This window comes from Mustela nigripes, chromosome 12 (genome assembly GCF_022355385.1).
Source record: "Mustela nigripes isolate SB6536 chromosome 12, MUSNIG.SB6536, whole genome shotgun sequence".
Taxonomy (NCBI): domain Eukaryota; kingdom Metazoa; phylum Chordata; class Mammalia; order Carnivora; family Mustelidae; genus Mustela; species Mustela nigripes.
Genome location: NC_081568.1, coordinates 124,316,348 through 124,335,138, shown reverse-complemented (window position 1 = coordinate 124,335,138; position 18,791 = coordinate 124,316,348). Strand labels below are relative to the sequence as shown.

Below are 18,791 nucleotides of genomic sequence, written 5' to 3'. Positions count from 1 at the left end.
ACCTAACGGATCATAGGCTGGCATAAACAAAGAAGGTGAGAAGAAATCAAATCCGAAGGTCACCAAGTCCAGGCACTTGGTGACAGTCCTGGTGACACGGGGAGAGGGTCTGTATCCCTGACAATACCTGCTACTTTTCCTGTAAGCAACAAGAGCTGAAGGAGAATACATAGTTTACAGCTTGGAAATTCTGTCAACCCAAAGATGCTGATGACTTGGGCACAGGTCCTTTCCACCATTTTTAAGGATACCTGTTCCAACTTCAGTTAGTGAGTAAATGGGTTTCCCAAATGGAGAACTGAGTTAATGCTGAAGACCAAGAATCTAAAATCAGTAACTCTGCAAAGGAGAGGCCAGTTTTCTAAAGATTCCCATAAGCGAAAACACCCAGAAGAAATGTGGCAAATTTCTGTAACAAGCTCAGGAGAATTTTCTCTTTGGAACAAGACTCTATTGAAAAAACTTGTGTTGGGAAAAAAAAAAAAAAAAAAAAAAAGGACCAGGAAGAATCTCTAGTTCCTATTATTCTAATTTCCTTGAGGGAAGGGACAGTCTTGTAGTTTATCTTCTTATAAATGAACTATGAACAAAAAAAATCTGTTGTGGAGAACAGTAAGCAGCTTAACTAAGAAAGTTCTAGTCACAACGTGACAGTTATGAACAACTCTGTGTCTAAATCTAACAAGAAATTTTAACACCCTGGAAAAGTAACCAGCGCACTCTTTATATTAGGAGCAACTACGACCAAAAGGTTGGATTTAGGGCAATTTATGTCACCTTGAAGCCTTTTATAGGGACAATAATGATACCAATTAACATTTACTGAGTACTGAGCAGGTACCTTTCTATGAACCATTATGATCCCATTTTATAAGTGAGGAGGAGGGCAGAGAGGTCTTGAAACTTTGTGAGGGTAACAGAACTAGAAACTACCTTTGCCAGGCCATCTGGTCTTTTAGAGTCAGATCACCTAACCCCTGGCACAATGTTATTGTTTATTTGGGATATTCATTTCTTTCTTTCTTTTTTTAATCTTATTTTTAAGCAATCGCTACACCCAACATAGGGCTTGAACTCAAAAACCCCAAGATCAACAGTCTTATGCTCCATTAACCGAGCTGGTCAGGATCCCTGGGACAATCATTTCTAATCATATTGCATTATTTTTTCTGTGGAATATTATTTTATAAAAATCTAGGAAGTGTACAATTAAAAAAGAATTCATTCTGGCTTCTGGGAGCCTCAGTCCTGTGGGTCATCCTGGCATGCTAAAGTCCCGATCTTTTCTTCATACATAAGGTTAGTGATTTCCCACATGGTCAAGCTTAGGACTGAAGCCGAGGTTACTGCTTGGCTAATAAATGCTCTGAGTACTTTGCAGAATAAAGTCCTAGCAAAGCTGGGTACTGTCCAACCCCACCCTTCACCAATGTTCTCATCTCTTGCCACTTCTCTCTGCATTTCACACTCCAGTAGCACCAAATTACCAAAAGTTCCTTGTGGACATGAGGCATTTCACTCCCCTGTGTCTAGACACATGCTTTTTTTTTTTTTTTTTTAAAGATTTTATTTATTTATTTGACAGAGAGAAATCACAAGTAGATGGAGAGGCAGGCAGAGAGAGAGAGAGAGGGAAGCAGGCTCCCTGCCGAGCAGAAAGCCCGACGTGGGACTCGATCCCAGGACCCTGAGATCATGACCTGAGCTGAAGGCAGCGGCCTAACCCACTGAGCCACCCAGGCGCCCCGTAGACACATGCTTTTACCCATCTGGAACGAGGCTTCCCCCTGCCCCTGCCTACCTGGGGGTTCCTGATCACCATTCAAATATCCTTGCTCTGTTTCCATCTGCCAAGAAGCCTTTTCTAGACACCTCCCCTCCCTTCCCAGCAAACCTGCATGCTCCTCCTCTCCACAGCCCCCGGAGCTGGTATAAATTTCTAGTATTGTCTAGAAATGCAGATTCTGTGCTTGTCTCTCCTGCTAACCTATACTCAACTCCTGTGGACAGGAAGGTTAGGATACCCAGACCCAGCAAGGGTCTGACACTGTGCCTGATGTGGCGTTTAATAAAGTTGGCTCTTTCGAAACGACACTTTTACAGCTTCACATTCTGTGCAATTTCGAAAACAAACAAAGACCAAACTGAAACAAAGATTTCATGTAATCCCACAGAACTCCCTAACATCACTCTCAATTTTTTCCTACTAATAGATATCACAGTCCAAGACACACTCAGTCTGGCTTCTGATACTTTATCACATTCCAAAAAATTTTAAAAGATTTTTCTTCACTGTTGGCGTTTTATTAAAGAAAAGTACTAGATTTCTCACGTAAGGATATATACTCCCCATAAGGATAAATACTTACACCCTTAAGATAAGTATTTCCCTACTTTTCAGTAGTGTAGCAACTTCCTTCTACAGTTAGTCTGCTTCTGATATTTAATTTCTATACTTAAAAATATCATCAAAAGTTTGAACACTAAGTTCAAATTGAAAAACATCAAGATAATGGTTTTAACATTTTAAAGGAAGAAAAGGAATCACACAATTCTGACTTTCCTGCTTATTGACTATTTTCTTTCTTTTCCTTGTTCTTTCTAATACTTGGAAACAAGCACGCATACATACAGTTTCATGATTTGTTATTATATAGTCTATATAAATTTTTATGATTTGCTATTATACCATTTATTTAACTAGTCCCATATTAGGGACCTTTGTTAGAGTTCCAGTTTTTCATATTAATAGTTAATGGGGCATAAACAACCATGGGTAGGTAGCTCATTTAAAAACAACAACTCTTTCTTTAGGATAAAAGCCTTCAGTAAGATTTTAATGTTCTATATAAAATCCATATAATATGACAAAGTTGCTTTTCAAAACACTGCACTAATTTAAAAAGCTTCCCAAACTGTACCAGATTAATTCAAACCCTGATAGTCCTACTTCCATAATTCCATTTCCACTCACCCCTGATTTAATAAATATAAAATGCTCTCTAGTTTTAGTGAGATTTGATATCTTCCCATGCGTTTTTTTATTTTCTAAGTCACATATAGCTTAAGGCATAAGATCTTATCTAAGATTACTGAAAAGATTACATGGCTGAAATTTTTTGTTTATATTTTTGTTATGTTTCAGTAAGGTTCATGAATTATAGTACCAGTAATCCTTCTAACTCATACCTCATATACACCTTCTTTTAGAAAAATGGTTCCCAAAAAAGTGAAAAATGAAAAATCTGTATAAAAATTCCTCATCAGTCTCTTAAAGAATAACTGTGTATTTACCTATCTCAGAACTTTTAAATTATCCCTAGATTAAACATAAATTACAAAACAAAACTAATTCCTCACCAGTAATAAAATAAATTAGGACAGTAATATATTTTAAAACTAGTCTCTATCATCCGTCTTCCCTAGGGTATCAGTGTGCTACCTGTTAGGACATATTACAAAGCTAGGAGGAATGTGGCCGAAAAGTGAAGTCCAGAGCTCCACAGAGGGACAGAAAGTGGGGCTAGGGAATGTGTGTGGGTATGGCCAGCTACTTTAGTTGTGGTGGGCAGGGAAAGCCTTCCTTGTCTTCTTGGGAAAATTACAGTCTTGATCAATATTTGGAAGTCAGCAGTGCCTGACTCTCTCCCTGTTCCGCTGATACCAACATGGTAACTTTTTAGAACAGATCACTTCTGTTTATTCCTCAAATACAAACATTTATTCCATTGTTTTCAACAAAACCCTATCTCAACACTATAGTTAACAACTTACGTTTTAAGTCTCTGTTCCAAAAATGGAAAGCTATTTGTATACTATAACTCAAAGTGTATTTTTAATATAAAAACAAGCTTTATTTGGAAGTTAGCTTCATGGGCTGGTCCCTAGGAGCTTGTTTAGCTGATAATATATCTGATTGCAGTGCTAATGATAATTTTTCAATCATATAAAATTATCCTTCCTACTATCTTTTTCCAGAGAAAGACTGTATTTACTATCCCAGTCCTGAATACTGAGAATCTATGGAAACCACGACCACAGGAGGCACTCTCAGCAAAGGTCCCCAAGGATACCTCATGGACCGAGATGGACATGTACTTCAAGACTTAGTTGCCGGAGAGGAAGCTAATGTGTCTGGAGAGGAAAATGTATGAGGTTAGTTAGGAGAAATATAATGTTAAACTAGAGAACTCGGGGCAATATGTATAAGTCAGCAAGACATAGTGGAAAAGCTGATAAGCCAAGGAGAAGATTGCTTAATATTTACACTCCCGTGAACACTAAAGTGTGAACCTGGAAGGCAGTTGGAATTTGACTAAATGCAGCAGAAGGAAGAAGTACCAGTCTCGGTTGCCTTGGGAACAGGGCCCCTTCCTCATGTTAATGATTCTATAATAAGAAAAGGAGGATTTAATAGAGTACATAGTACAAACTTCCCGTTATAAAATAAAGTCACAGGGATCAATGTACAGCATAGGGAATATAGTCAATAATATTGTAGTAACTTTGTATGCTGACAGATGGTAACTAGACATCATGGGGATCATTTCATAATGTATAAAAATACTGAATCACTATGATGTCCACCTGAAATGAACAAGGTATTGTATGTCAATTATACTTCAATAAAAAATAAAGGGCATTGTCATCATGGGTAGACCAATGACACCTTAGCAGGTGTCAAACGAGTAGGTGGGGTCTATGCGTCAGGGCAGCAGACGATGGACGAGGTCATGAAGAGACAAGTGTAGATCACAGATAAAGCACTGACACAAACCTGAGTGTTGGGGAACTTTCCTGGTACTGCAAGACATGTGGGCTCTTCCAGTGGCTTGCCTATAGTAGTAGAAATAAATGGCGAAATCCCTAGTCTGCTAACATTCGTCGTTGGAAGGAATCCCCTAATAGGAGAGGGTAGATAAGACAATACACTGGAAAGCGAAAGAACCCTGAAGTCAGCCTAAGAGAAAGGCGCACAGTAGGATAAGAGAATACACTTTTCAAAATAAACGTCGTTTCTTTGGTAGTCCCAAGTTAAAGGGAACAAAAGCAGTTGTTTCCCAGTGGGCAGAATGTGTGGTCAAGAGTCGGTAGGTACATTTTACATTTTTATATATATTTCATATATTTATAGTATTTAAAGTTGTGCTTAGTTCCAGCATTTCAAAACTTACCTCTGAAAGCACTAATATCCCCATAGTGTACTTGCAGTACAAAGTATTTACTTCCAGTTTCTCCTCCAACTCTGAATCCAACACCTAAAGGTTTAGAAAGAAGATGAATTAATATTTTAGAAATCAAAGTCTAAAATGGAGCTAATCTCAGGTTGCTGATCTATGAAATCCAAAGGAAAATAAAATAGCATATAACATAAGAAATTATGTTATATGAGAAAATGAACTAGGTAATCCCTGAACATTTCTAATATAATCTATCATTCCTTCTCAAAGCTCTGATAGAATTCTATTCATACTTCCCATTTCAGAACCGAAGTAATCATATATACTTTAAGAGGAGAATTCACTCATTCTGAAAAAAAATAGAACAAAACAAAATGCTACTCTAGGTGATTATATAACAGATATACATAAATCCATTCTTTCGTTTTGTTTTCATTCATTTTTATTTTCTGATTGAATATAGAAAACAGACTTCTTTTTTTTTTTTTTTAAGATTTTATTTATTTGTCAGAGAGAGCAAGCGAGAGCGAGCACAGGCAGACAGAGTGGAAGGCTGAGTCAGACGGAGAAGCAGGCTCCCTGCGGAGCCAGGAGCCCGATGTGGGACTTGATCCCAGGACGCTGGGATCATGACCTGAGCTGAAGGCAGCTGCTTAACCAACTGAGCCACCCAGGCGTCCCAGAAAACAGACTTCTTAAGAGCACCTCAGGGGAAATGCTTTCATTCGCATATGAAAACTGGTATCTGCAAAAATGTTATTGAGGAAATCAGTTATCAGTGAGATTGCAAAGTCCAGTGTGTCAATAGGTTCTTGGAATCTGAAGGGTTCCTAAGAGTTGTACTATTAATAGAGTTTGCTAGGAAGCTTTAAAAAAAAAATCAACAGAGAAAATATTTATAGGCGAGGAAAATTTTTTTCTATCTGCTCAACTAATGGTTTAATGCTAACATTAAAAATGTCAGCAAATCTATAACAGCCTTTCCCCAGCCCCCATTAGTTTCCAATTTTGTTTGGTAGCAGCTGCCTGGTAAACTATTGAGAGGATCCAGAAACTCATTTGAAGCAAAGCAAAACAGATATCAATTAGAGCTGGCAAAGCTGGGGAGGCAAGAGAGGGACACGTGTATCCCAAGACACCATCCCTGAACCATGGCAGACCTATTCTGTTACAGAACTGCACATTCCCTTGATACTAAGAAACATCACAGTAATAAAAGAGAGCCTGGTAATTCATTCACACATTGGAAGTTGTGAACAGTTCAGAGTGAAGTCAGAAAGCCAGCTGAGGTTTGACATTGCATTAAATATCCAGGTTCCAAGACTATTAAAAAAAAAAAAATCTGTTTGCTGAAACAGCAATTTATTTAATTCTTAGCTCTCTTGGCTCATGAAATGCTCCTGCCGTCATGAATCAATGTGCCGTAGGCTGAAGGTAGTGTGAGGTATACTTCTTGGGTACTCTCTGCTTCTACCTGAACTATTGAATGGTCAGGTTACTTACCAAAGAGAGGAAGAAAAAAGAGGAACTACCTAAATGAAACCTTCTCAGTACAATGCAGGTAATACTGGCAATTTTTCAGTGTGGAATTGCAAAATGGAACACTGTTGACAACTGTGGAAAGGACATGATAAAAAGTTCTCTAGAGTCAGAAATTAAACAGCTTTAGGGAAGGCGATGCAAGAGGCCTCAGATATACCTTTGGGGAGTCTGGTAGGGGGAGCATTTCTTGCCCAGGCATATAGAATATTGGCTTTATCTGTACAGGTTCCTTCATCACAATACCTGAAGGAAAAAAAAAAAATGCAGCCATAAACGAAGATCCAAATAGCAAAACACATTAATCATTCACCATAGGGAAGAGAGGCTAAGGGAAGAGATTTGAAAACAAAGTAAAATACATAAAATATCATGATTGCCGTCATATCAGCTTTAAGATCCTGACAAAGACTAGAGCCAAGAATAATTTAATATCTGAAAAAAGTAAATAAAGAGGGAAGTGTGTCTGTGCGTTGCCCGATGTGAAACGATCCTGTGAGGCAGATATACAGTTTGCAATTTGGTCTGTTCCTATGTGGAACGTACTCTGTAAAATCAGGGAGGAAGGTAAGCATTGCGCAGACAGCGCGTGGAAACCAGTGTCCACACGGTGTTAATTTGGAGGTGGACTGAAAGACATGCCGTTCACATTTCCCCTTGGGGGATCAGCATTTTCACTAAATCTTTGGCCACATCCACACTTGGTGGAGCACAATACTTACCATCAGCCTGGGGAACCACACAAGTGTATCCCACGTAAGGGGTTCTTGGTGTTAAATCTAGGACTCCAAGCGTATGATACCGGCTGTGCTGTTGAGAGGTTGTTTCATGCCGGGCAAGTCACTCAGTCTACTGAGCCTCAGTTTTCTCTCTTTTATAAAACAGGGTTTAGTTATACTTACCTCACAGTCATTCTGTAAATCAAATTAGATATAAGTGAAAGCACTTTACAAACCTCAAAGCACTCTACCAGGGTAATGCATTCTTTAACAAGGCATTCACTTCATCTAGAGATTCATTATTGAGAAGCAGGGCTGCGCAACGAAAGGAGCCTGGGCAGAAAGATCCATGTGGAGTTGAATCCCTGCACCTCTAGTCAGCCGCTGCGGGTCATGGGCATGTCTGCAAACTCTCACAGGCCTGTGTGCAAAGCTTCTCGCTCAGGCTGTGGTGGCCATGTGCTTGTGGCTCCCCCTACGCTGACTGACACGCTAGAGTTCATGTTGGTCCAACCAAATTCATGAATGGTAAGCTTCCTGAGTCCAAGGCACACATGTCCACATTTCTTCTTCCTTTTGTTTTTCCATGACACTATATCTCTTAGTTTTTTCTCTTCTAGAATTGGATTTGTTCAAAACATCATTCGGTGATGTTTTCTTAAGATTTTATTTATTTATTTGACAGACAGAGATCACAAGTAGGCAGAGAGGCAGGCAGAAGAGAGAGAGGGAACCAGGCTCCCTGCTGAGCAGAGAGCCCGATGTGGGGCTCGATCCTAGGACCCCGGAATCATGACCTGAGCTGTAGGCAGAGGCCACCCAGGTGCCCCTCGGTGATGTTTTTATGTTGCCTTTCTAGCTCTGTGTTTTGTGAAATTGGCACCAAGCAGTGTCCGAGTCAAGAGTTTAGAGAGACTTGAGAGGTTCGAGGGCTATCAAAGACAAGGACAAATACAGCTTCTTGGGCAGAAGGCTGGCTCACACAGGAGAAAGTGGGCAATGCCCATGGCCTGGGAGAAAACTGAAGGCAGGCTGTGGTAGCTTTCTTAACAGGGTAGGAACTGAGGCTAGAACCTGTCCAACATCCAGGTCACAGACAATAAAATCACTGGTAAAACGTACCTTCAAACTCAGAGGCAGGAACTCCTAACATGTTTCCCGCTTAAGGCCAGAAATGGGTGGGAGACTAGGCAGTTAGGACAGACACCTGTTACCCAGCTGAATGAAGGGGTGAGGGACTGCGAACCAGGAGGTTCCCATAAGGTTCTGTTTAGCAAATGCTTTTGCTTCTATCAGTCAAGATGTAGAAAGAAGTTGGGTAAGGTGCGATGTAAAACACATCAGCCAGTGGTTTCTTAGTGTTCACGGTCAAGAATAATATACTTTTAATGACGAAGGACCATTATCACGTGAGATGGGTGCGTTGGAACAAATGTCCGACACCCTTGTGCCCCCTGTGCCACAAGTCTTAGGATATTGGACAGTGCCCCAAACAGTTTCCCTCCTTGGCCTCATACTCTTCGAGTTTAAGAGATGGGATTGTCAGATGTGATGAACTTTGTATCTCACTACTGTGAGCTACTAAAATTTAAAGATCTGGGTGGCAATTTTCATAGCTTTCAACAAAGATCATAAATATACAAAAGTGCCTCCCATCATTGTGATGACAGTCTTAGGTTAAACAAGATAATTGTTTCCTCTGATATGGAAGTCAATTCAGTGTATGACTAGAAGGAACCAGAATGAAATATAACAGAGAAAACTGCTTTAGTAAGTTTTTCTAAGCTACAAACTTGATTAGGTCATTTTGCTGGCACAAAACCTTTGCAACTCTTCGCAAAAATAACAAGAAAATAAAACCCAAACATTATAGCATAACACATGAGGCTTTTCATTATCTGGGAACTTTTATATCTCAGAAAAAAAAAAAAAGTTCCATTTTAGTCATGCCAAATTTCTGCCAGTTTTCAAAGTCTCTCTTCCATACTATTCCCTTTGCCTGGAAAACCCCTTCCCCAAATCTCTGCCTGACACACCTGTATTTATTTTCTCCTTCAAGATTCCCTTCAGGGGGCGCCTGGGTGGCTCAGTGGGTTAAAGCCTCTGCCTTCAGCTCAGGTCATGATTCCAGGGTCCTGGGATGGAGCCCTGCATCAGGCTCTCTGCTCAGCAGGGAGCCTGTTTCCCACCCCCCACCCCCACCCCGCCTGCCTCTCTGCCTACTTGTGATCTCTGTCTGTCAAATAAAGAAATAAAATCATTAAAAAAAAAATTCCCTTCAGACTTCCTCCTGAGGGAAGCCTTCTCTGTTCCTTATCTAGGCCAACTTCCACTCCTTAACTATAGCGCCCATCTTAAGCATCAGCTTACGGATCTCCTTTCCGACCAGACTGTGCATACTTTGTGGCCAATAAACTCCCAGCACCTGCAACCCTGCCTGGCATTTAGTAAATATTCAAGAAATGTTTGGCGGCGTTAACTTCCAAGTAAGTTTTTAACTTTTCATATACAAAGATTTGGATTGGCCCGAAATGTTATTGTTCTGTCAAGTATAATAAATTTTTTTTTGAAAACTTCCTCAAGAAGTTTTAACTAAAATATTTAAATAACGATAAATCTGAATTATGACTTGCCTGCTAGTTTGTAGAAATCAGCTTTCATAAGAACATTGCAAATAGGTTATGCTTTACAGCTGAATAAGTACAGAGAGTTTAACTTCCAAAGGTCACACAGTCAAGCCATGATTCAAAGCTCTGCCTGTCACACTTCCTTCTATCTCAATATATGAGATTGATTTATGGGCAGAAAATGATATTCTGTGAAGATAAACTTCGATGACTACATGACTATAATATCTGAACTAAGTTGCAATGTGTGTATACAATTCTAAAATCAAATTCTAGGTAATTGTTCTCACTTATTCGCAAAGAGACAACAATCTTACATTTTATTTTCTCATCAGCTCTGGTAAAAGAGCTCCAAAAGCAAACCTTGATTTTTCAAATCCTGTTTTATAATTTTTAAGAAATTTATTAAACTCAGGACTCCTAAGTGACTCAGTGGGTTAAGCCTCTGTCTTCGGCTCAAGTCATGATCTCAGGGTCTGGGATCAAGCCCCGCATCAGGCTCTCTGCTCAGCAGGGAGTCTGCTCCCCCCCCCCCACCGCCTGCCTCCCTGCCTACCTGTGATCTCTGTCTCTTAAATAAATAAAATCTTTAAGAAAAAAAAAAAGAAATTTATTAAACTCAAGACTGAGTAAAGATGGACTCGCTGGAAAGCACTAGGATATTGAAACTAATCCTAAAACTTAGTATATGAGACGATGAGAAGAGGAAAAATAAGAGATTAAGAGAAATGGCTTCTGGAATGGATAATACAATGGAAAAATACAACAGAGTGGCAAAGAGCATTTGAATAAAGTCCCTGCACCTTTTCATTGTCGGATTTCTATCTTCCCTTTTAAATGGAAAAACAAAACAAAACAAAACACATCGTATTTTCTCCACACAAAATGTCCACAGGAGGGACGACTGGCTGGCTCAGTCGATCAAGTAAGCAACTCTTGATCTTGGGGTTGTAGGCTGATGCCCACATTGGATATAGACATTGCTTAAAAAACAAACAAACAAACAAACAAACAAACAAAGACCAAAGGGATAAGGATGGTATTTTGGTTTTCTAAAGAGTCCTATAAAATAAGGAAGATCTTTACTATTCTTTTTTTTTTTTTTAAGATTTTATTTATTTATTTGAGACAGTGAGAGAGAGCATGAGAGGGAAGAAGGTCAGAGGGAGAAGCGGACTCCCCGCAGAGCTGGAACCCTGATGTGGGACTCAATCCTGCGACTCCAGGAATCATGACCAGAGTCGAAGGCAGTCTCTCAACCAACTGAGCCACCCAGGTGCCCTTTACTATTCTTATTAATAAGAAAAGTCCTAAGGCTAGGAAGTAATGTAACCCTTGATCAACGGCTGTTGTAACTTCAGGCCTCATTAACTGAGTCTCTTGGTCTTAAAATTCTAGCAGCTTCTCCTTAAGGCTCCTCCAGATTAAGCCAATTAATCGTGAAAAGATTCACATAGCTCCCTTGTGGTTTCTTAGTATTTGTAGTAAAAATGATGAGAATTAACTTTTCAAAAGAAAACTACTCTGGATTCTTGGACCTCTGCTTTAGAGCCTTTTCACCTCTAATCCATGGGGAAACAATTCAGACGGCATGAATATTTTCAGACTATGCCAAGCACTGAAAAATGCTAACCTATCATTTTTCATTATCCAAATAAAGCATGATTGACTGTTCAAGTACCCTCTAGTTGTATCCGTTAAAGGCTATTTAAAATCCAAGGTTACTCAGGGAAGATCAGAACTGACAACTCATTTCTTTTTATGTGTAAAAAAATTTTCTAGAAGATTTTATTTATTCATTTGTCAGAGACAGAAAGAGAGTGACTGAGCACAAGGAGGTGGAGTGGCAGGCAGAGGGAGAAGCAGGCTCCCCTCTGAGCAGGGAGCCCCATGCTGTACTCGACTCCAGGACTCTGGGATCATGTCCTGAGCTGAATGCAGGCACTTAACCAACTGAGCCACCCAGGTGCCGCTAAAAAAATTTTTTTAAAAAAATTTTTAAAAATTGTCACGCCCTCAAGTTAAGTCTATGTAGACTTAAATTCCAGTTTTACTAAATTAAATATCAGGGCCACAGGAAAATTAATCCAAAATGAGAACGTCTCTTTAAGAAACACAATATATAATCAATGGCATATGTAGGATATCTTGATCATTCCAAACTGTATCTGGAATGGGTAAGGTATTCAAATTTCATTAACTGCTCTCTATAAACCCACAGAACATACTTCCCAATTCAGACAAATTTGATGTGAATATCAATTCAGTGGGTATACAATAGGTATTACTATTAGCACATCAATAAGTAGGAAACTTACTGGGAAAGCTAAATAAGAGCAGTGATTAAAAGTCACCAGCCTGATAAATGGCCACAAAATATACACGCCCCACCTTCCTAGTGAGATAAAAGCCATAAAGTCTATAAAAAAGGAGGGTGTGTCTGTTTTGTTCACACCAAATTTTCAGTGCCTAACAAAGAGCTTGGCACATGATAGCTGGTTAAGAAATATTTTATTAATTAAACAAATAAGAATGACAACTACTATTTATTAAGTACATCTACGTGCCCAGCACTGCACTATTATTTACATCCCTTTACTTATTCCTCATCATGGCCCTATTAGGTGGGATTAGTTGTTCCACTTTACAGATGAGGAAACAAACCAACACAGGTTAAATAATTTGATTAGTGTTTATTACAATTGGCTCTAGGCTGAATGTTATAGCACTGTGCTATAATATTGCTATTCTGTTTAACATAAATGCTAGTCTGTCAGGAAAGAACAACTGTTCAAAGTTATGTAATGTTTGTTTCTGTTGAAACTGTCAAATTGTTACAATCATGCCGTTGTACATTATTAAAGTTGACACTGGTCTACTAAGAAGTGGTCAGTTGCTAAGGAACTCCTATCAACACCTCTAATCCAGGTTTCTATAAAGTAGCCAAGGAAGGCACCTGAGTGGCTCCATCAGTTAAGCGTCTGCCTTCGGTTGACTCAGGTTGTGATCCTGGGGACCTGGGAGCGAGCCCCAAGCCCTGTGTGGGACGCCCAGCTCAGAGGGGAATCTGCTTCTCCTCTCCTTCTGCCCCTCCCCCCAACTCATTCTCTCTCTCTCTCTCTCTCTCTCTCTCTCAAATAAACAAACAGTCTTTTAAAAAATTAGCCAATGGTTACAATCACTGGTAAATACAATAAGTACCACGTGTGTCTTAAATAAACAAAGATCCCCCATACTACCCTGATATGCACCATCATATGAATCTATTACAATATTTTAAAAAATGGATACAATCAGTTTTAGCCTATCAGAGATTTGTATCTAAAATTTGCTACTACAATCAAAGGCACATTTTATAGTGCTTTAGAACCAGGCATAGCACAGGTTTTGTAGACCCTGTTATTTTTATTTATACTGACAAGGATGTTATATATGTGTTTAACTTTAGAAGTTTCATTGTGGCCGAAGAAATGAAGAGGGGGCTGCAGAAGATACACTGTGTACAGATGACAGGAAGCTAGGATATGGAGAGGGTGCATAAAGGCGGCATATGCAAACACCATTCTTAACCAGAGAATCATTATCATCATAAGGGAGGCAACTAAGCTGTGGACATAATATCACCCTAAAAAAACAGTCATTTAAATGAAAAACCAAGCAGGGTGTCTCACATACTGGCTGCTATATATATATATATACATATATATATAATGTTTTAGCTACTCTTCTCTTTCATCAGCATCTATAACCCTGCGGAGACAGCGGCATTTTAAAAGACACAGCAGGTGGTTAATAAATAGAAGCAGTTGAAAGGGATTGAAGCTAAGGCTTCTAGGATGGGAAAGCTCTACTGCTTTAGCTGGAGAATGATTCCAAGTTAGAACAGCTGGAAATAGCCTCACTTCACCAGCTGGGAAGCTTCTTTTCAGAGAAGATCAAACAACCTGTAGAAGGCATCTCTGATTTGTAAAACGTATTAGGTCGCAAGCATCATTAGAAACAGTTTTCGATCAAATATTAATGGCTAAGACTAAACATAATAATTTCAGTTATGTATAGAAGACGACGCCTAAGTACAAGGCAGGTAGGTACATAAGAAGCCCACTCACTTTAATCTTCCAGTATTGTGAACACACAAGCTTGCAGTTGGCAGTCATAAACTCTTTAAACCCTGGTCCTGTGTCCAGCAGATTAAAGTACACGGGCCTGTACAAACTCATATTACAAAAAGTGGTGCTCCTGAATTGCCCCAAATGTTAAACAGCTTGTATGAACAAAACATCGAGATTTTCAAAGACTGAAATACTATCCATAGCCAATCATACATTATTAAAACAAAACAAACCTGATTGTTAGAATAAAAATAAAATAAAGCTGTTTACAGAACAAACAAATGCAATATGTCCATTTCTAAGATCTCCTAAAATTTACCCTTTTTTCGTGAGGAGCTGTAATAGGTACCTTATGTCTAAATTACCCAGGTTTCAGCACCTCATTTCCTTACTGACTGTAAAAAAAAAGCCCCCCAAATCATCTACTCATTTATGGCTCAAATTCAGCCAAGAAATCTGGGGAACTTAGAACTGCTATGCTTTGAATTAAGTCTGCAAATACCAATGGAATCCAACAAGTCACTATGCTTGTTCCATTCTTGGTGCTATTACGTTCTGTGGGTCCCCAGATACAGTTAATTGTCTTCTCCTTTAAAGATCTGGGAAAGAAGGTTTGAGGGTTACATCTGACAGATACTGCTGCCTTTCCATCAGCCGGTCCTTATTTGCATCCTCGAGAGGTATGTTAATTTGGAATTGAGCACCAGGCCCACTCTAACTATAAAGGGACCACCCCACGGTATATTAAAAGGTTCACATCAATGTATGCAATTTAAATGCACATGCATACAATTAACTAGACACATTACCAGTGTGAGCTGCTAATTTGGAATGAGACACCAAAGACTGGAAGATGTGTAGGGGAAAAAAAAAAAAACCTTTAAAATTAAAATGACTACATAATGAAAACTGCTTCGTGCTGTGTCTACTATTTTCCTGTAAACGTAATATAACTGTAAATATATTTTAATGAACAGAAGAAAGAGGCAATTACAAAGAGCAAAGCAGGGCAGCACAACAGAGAAACATCATCAGAAGAGCTCTTTGTTTTCATATTAAAAGAGCTGCCGGAAGACAGAGGATGAATTATAACTTCATAATTTCAGGGGGAAAACGTTTACTTTCTTAGAGACACATACCTATTTGCCAACCTTCTGGCAATGAAACGAGAACACTCAAGTGAAGACAGAGGGGGTAATCCTAGCTACCAGAAGAAAACCGAAAAGGAAATCTAAGCTGGACGTTTGTGTGTTAAAATATCCTGTTAGCTTTTTCTTCTTTCACTAAAACAGTTTTGTACTCTCATAAAGATTTCCCCAGGGCGTGAACAAGTTCTTGATATTCTTAAGCATCAAAAAACATTATAGGTATCGTATCCAAAAATACATGTGAAAGTATGGGAATCGTAAATTAACTACTGTCTAGATCTTGGAGCAGTTGAGGAATAGATTTGCAACTGTAAAATGAGTGTGATAAATTTCATGACTCAACCATTTTAGAAAAATAATGCAAGGCTTTGACACTGATAGATTTTTGTTATTAGTAATGTAATTCAGGTGGGAGGATAAAAGGCCAAGCAGTTGGAAAACATCCGCTGACTGTTTCCATGGCTGAGGCTATGTGGCTTCGGGGAGAGGGAGCAGAAGATGTTTTTGTGAAGCAACCACGAAGTTTAGTCCATGAAATATCCCACGAGCTCCAATGCTTTAAAGAAGCGAGGGTGTTGCCAATTATTGGGAGATAAAAAAAAGTCTGTACCATTTTTAAATGGAGAATAAGACTGGGTTGTGGAAGTCGGAGTCACTAGAACAGTTTCTTTTTATTTTATTTATTTATTTTAATTTTTTATTTTTTAAAGATTTTATTTATTTATTTGACAGAGATCATTAGTAGGCAGAGAGGCAGGCAGAGAGAGAGAGGGAAGAGGGAAGCAGGCTCCCTGTGGAGCAGAGAGCCCAGTGTGGGGCTCGATCCCGGGACTCTGGGATCACGACCTGAGCCGAAGGCAGAGGCTTTAACCCACTGAGCCACCCAGGCACCCCTCACTAGAACAGTTTCAATTAATGCATACCTCTTAGTTTACATACTGAACAGGTACTATATACATATATTGAAATAAATTTAAATGTTACGTGAACACTTTGGGCTTGGCTGAAAGAAGGTTAAGTCCCACCACCAATTACTGTCCTTGAGGGTGAGGAAGTCAACCCTAACAAACCTACAGATAACTGGAAATATGTGCTGCAAGGCTGATGCTAAAAATCCATTTAAAATGGCATACATACGTATAATGCCATTCAGAGCTCAAATTACTCAGGGATGCAAATGAATGGCAAAATGCAGCGGGCTGCGTGTTTGAGATGACTCGACGAGTGCACGTATCTTATAATGATGTCTTTCTAATCTGACTCAGCATCTGCGTGCAATTTATATTCATAGAATTACGGAATTTTAGAGCATAGAGGAGTCCTATGAATGATCTGGTGGTAGTCCCTTGCTAAAATGAAGACATCGAGGCTAGTTCACACATAAGTGATTTACCCAGGGATTCCGCTAGTTAGTTCACGACTCCTTCATTTTACTATGTTGCCTTTCAAGTCATAATGTTAGTAATAATACACGTAGTAATTACTTTACTCAAAATTGCTATTTTTGCTTTCATTTACATTTTCTTTGAATTCTCTCTTTTCTCCATTTGGCAGTCTTTTGGAAAATATATTTTACTAGACTTAATTTCAGAACTGTATATTTAAGAATATTAATAATTATTTTTACAGGACCAAAATAATATTTGCTCTGATGTTCCCTTGATATGAGAACAATGAACGAGGCTTAGTTCATTTTATAATGAGATTTTTCTTAATTAAAACCATAATAACATTTAGTGACGTTTTATTTTTTTCACTCATTCTCTTTAACCAAGGTAAATGTAAAGCAGGTTTTAAAAGCTGACATCCCTTCTAGCTGTTTTCACAAATTCTAATCTGAAGATAAATATTGCCAGTTTCAGAAGAAATATTTTTAAAACATAAAGCCAAAGGACGTGATTCGGTGAACAAGATTCAGAAGAAGCTGTCACGGAATAATCTTTTAATATCAGAATCTTATTTACAAAAATTTACTGAAGAGCAAAAAACTGGAATGTTGATAGCAAAGGGTATTAATTGTGATTTGCTGGTCCCGTCATATGAGCTGGATTCCTCTGCGATACAACCCTTTCATCAAATAACTTAAGCCTATTAACAAATGCTTTGATGATACTTGGTCCCTGGAGATTTCCACTAATTGCCCTGTGCTTTTAACAGTTCCAAATATATATTACAATTGTCTGTTGTAACGACGACCAGAATGCAATTTCTGTGTGCCTTGCATCAGTCTGACAAATATGAGGATGTACAGAAAAAGGTCTATTAGTGTACATGATTATGTAGGGACAGGGGCACAAAAGAAACCCTTCTTCCATGCAAAGCAGGGCACACTAGTCATTCTGGACTGTTCAATACCGGACAGTGATTCTGGCTCTTGTCGCAAAATAGGAGACTTAAAACGCATGGCTATTTTCAAAGCTCACCAATCTTCATGAACACCAAAGAACAAAATGAAAGGGCAGATCTCATGCCATAATTATGCTGTAAGCTCCTAGGGATAAAAAGCATATCTATTCTAGAACCTTCCATAGCATCTGCTACCATTCTGGCATATAACAGGCATTTAATAGATGTTTACTGACCATATATAGCAAGATATGAAGACTCACCGCAGTGATTAAAATAAATTCTAAAACTGCAATAGTTGTTTGAATCAATGGGAGGCGGTGTGGTGAAATGGAAATAACTTTGGATTTGGGACCAGACAACTCATTGTTCTATCCTCATCTGACACCAACCAGCTGAGTAATCGTAAACATGATACTGAAGCTCTGGGGCTCAGGCTCCTTGTTTGTTAAGCGGGGACAATATTAACTGCTCTGGAAACACTTTAGGAAAAAATGAAATGGTGTATACGATCACCTAGCACAGCGTTGGGGATAAAAGAGTGCTCAGTGAACAGAGCCTTGGTGGTCTTTGGGTTGAAGCATGAGCTTAAAAAAGTAAACATCAGAGCATCCATTATCTAAATTGACAGCCTTTTTTTATAAGCTGTCTGTACCTTGATATGCTATCTACGACAACAGACATAAATTTATTAAGTCTGTCAAGGACTGATGGATGTGCTCCATAGCAGACTCAATAACGGTGATAATCAGACCATGATAACCACGTGATGCGAAAGAACCGTGTTCCCTCCTGGAAAGTAAATATTCTACCTGTTTATTAATCAGCTGCAAAATACTTGCACAGATGCGATTTGTACTTATAAAATACATACATTTTCTACACCCCTTTTGACGGTGGGACCATTATCCCTTACCAGTAACTTCCAGTGGAGGAAGGCATATTGCATCCAAAAAGCAACATATGATGGACAGTATCCATGCTGGCTCGAGGTTTGAAGTCAACTGTTAAGAGAGAAGGACACGTGATTGTGAATGCAAGTTACACTTCTGTGCACAAACTGTCCCAAGAGACCGTGTCATTCAACAGTCCCGATAGCTGTGCACTTTAGTAAGTGCAC

At 39.0% G+C, this 18,791-nt stretch overlaps 1 protein-coding gene across 19 annotated transcripts in view; it reads right to left on the bottom strand.

Annotated features, from left to right (window-relative positions):
- Positions 1 to 18,791, bottom strand: part of PAM (peptidylglycine alpha-amidating monooxygenase) — a 155,173-nt gene that overhangs the window by 87,084 nt on the left and 49,298 nt on the right. For all 19 annotated transcript variants that reach the window (XM_059418296.1, XM_059418297.1, XM_059418298.1 and 16 more), the window contains exons 4-6: positions 18,588 to 18,675; positions 6,880 to 6,965; positions 5,175 to 5,258 (exon numbers count right to left, since the gene is read on the bottom strand). In XM_059418296.1, coding sequence (XP_059274279.1) covers positions 5,175 to 5,258; positions 6,880 to 6,965; positions 18,588 to 18,675 — 258 coding nt within the window. The remainder of the gene's footprint in view (positions 1 to 5,174; positions 5,259 to 6,879; positions 6,966 to 18,587; positions 18,676 to 18,791) is intronic.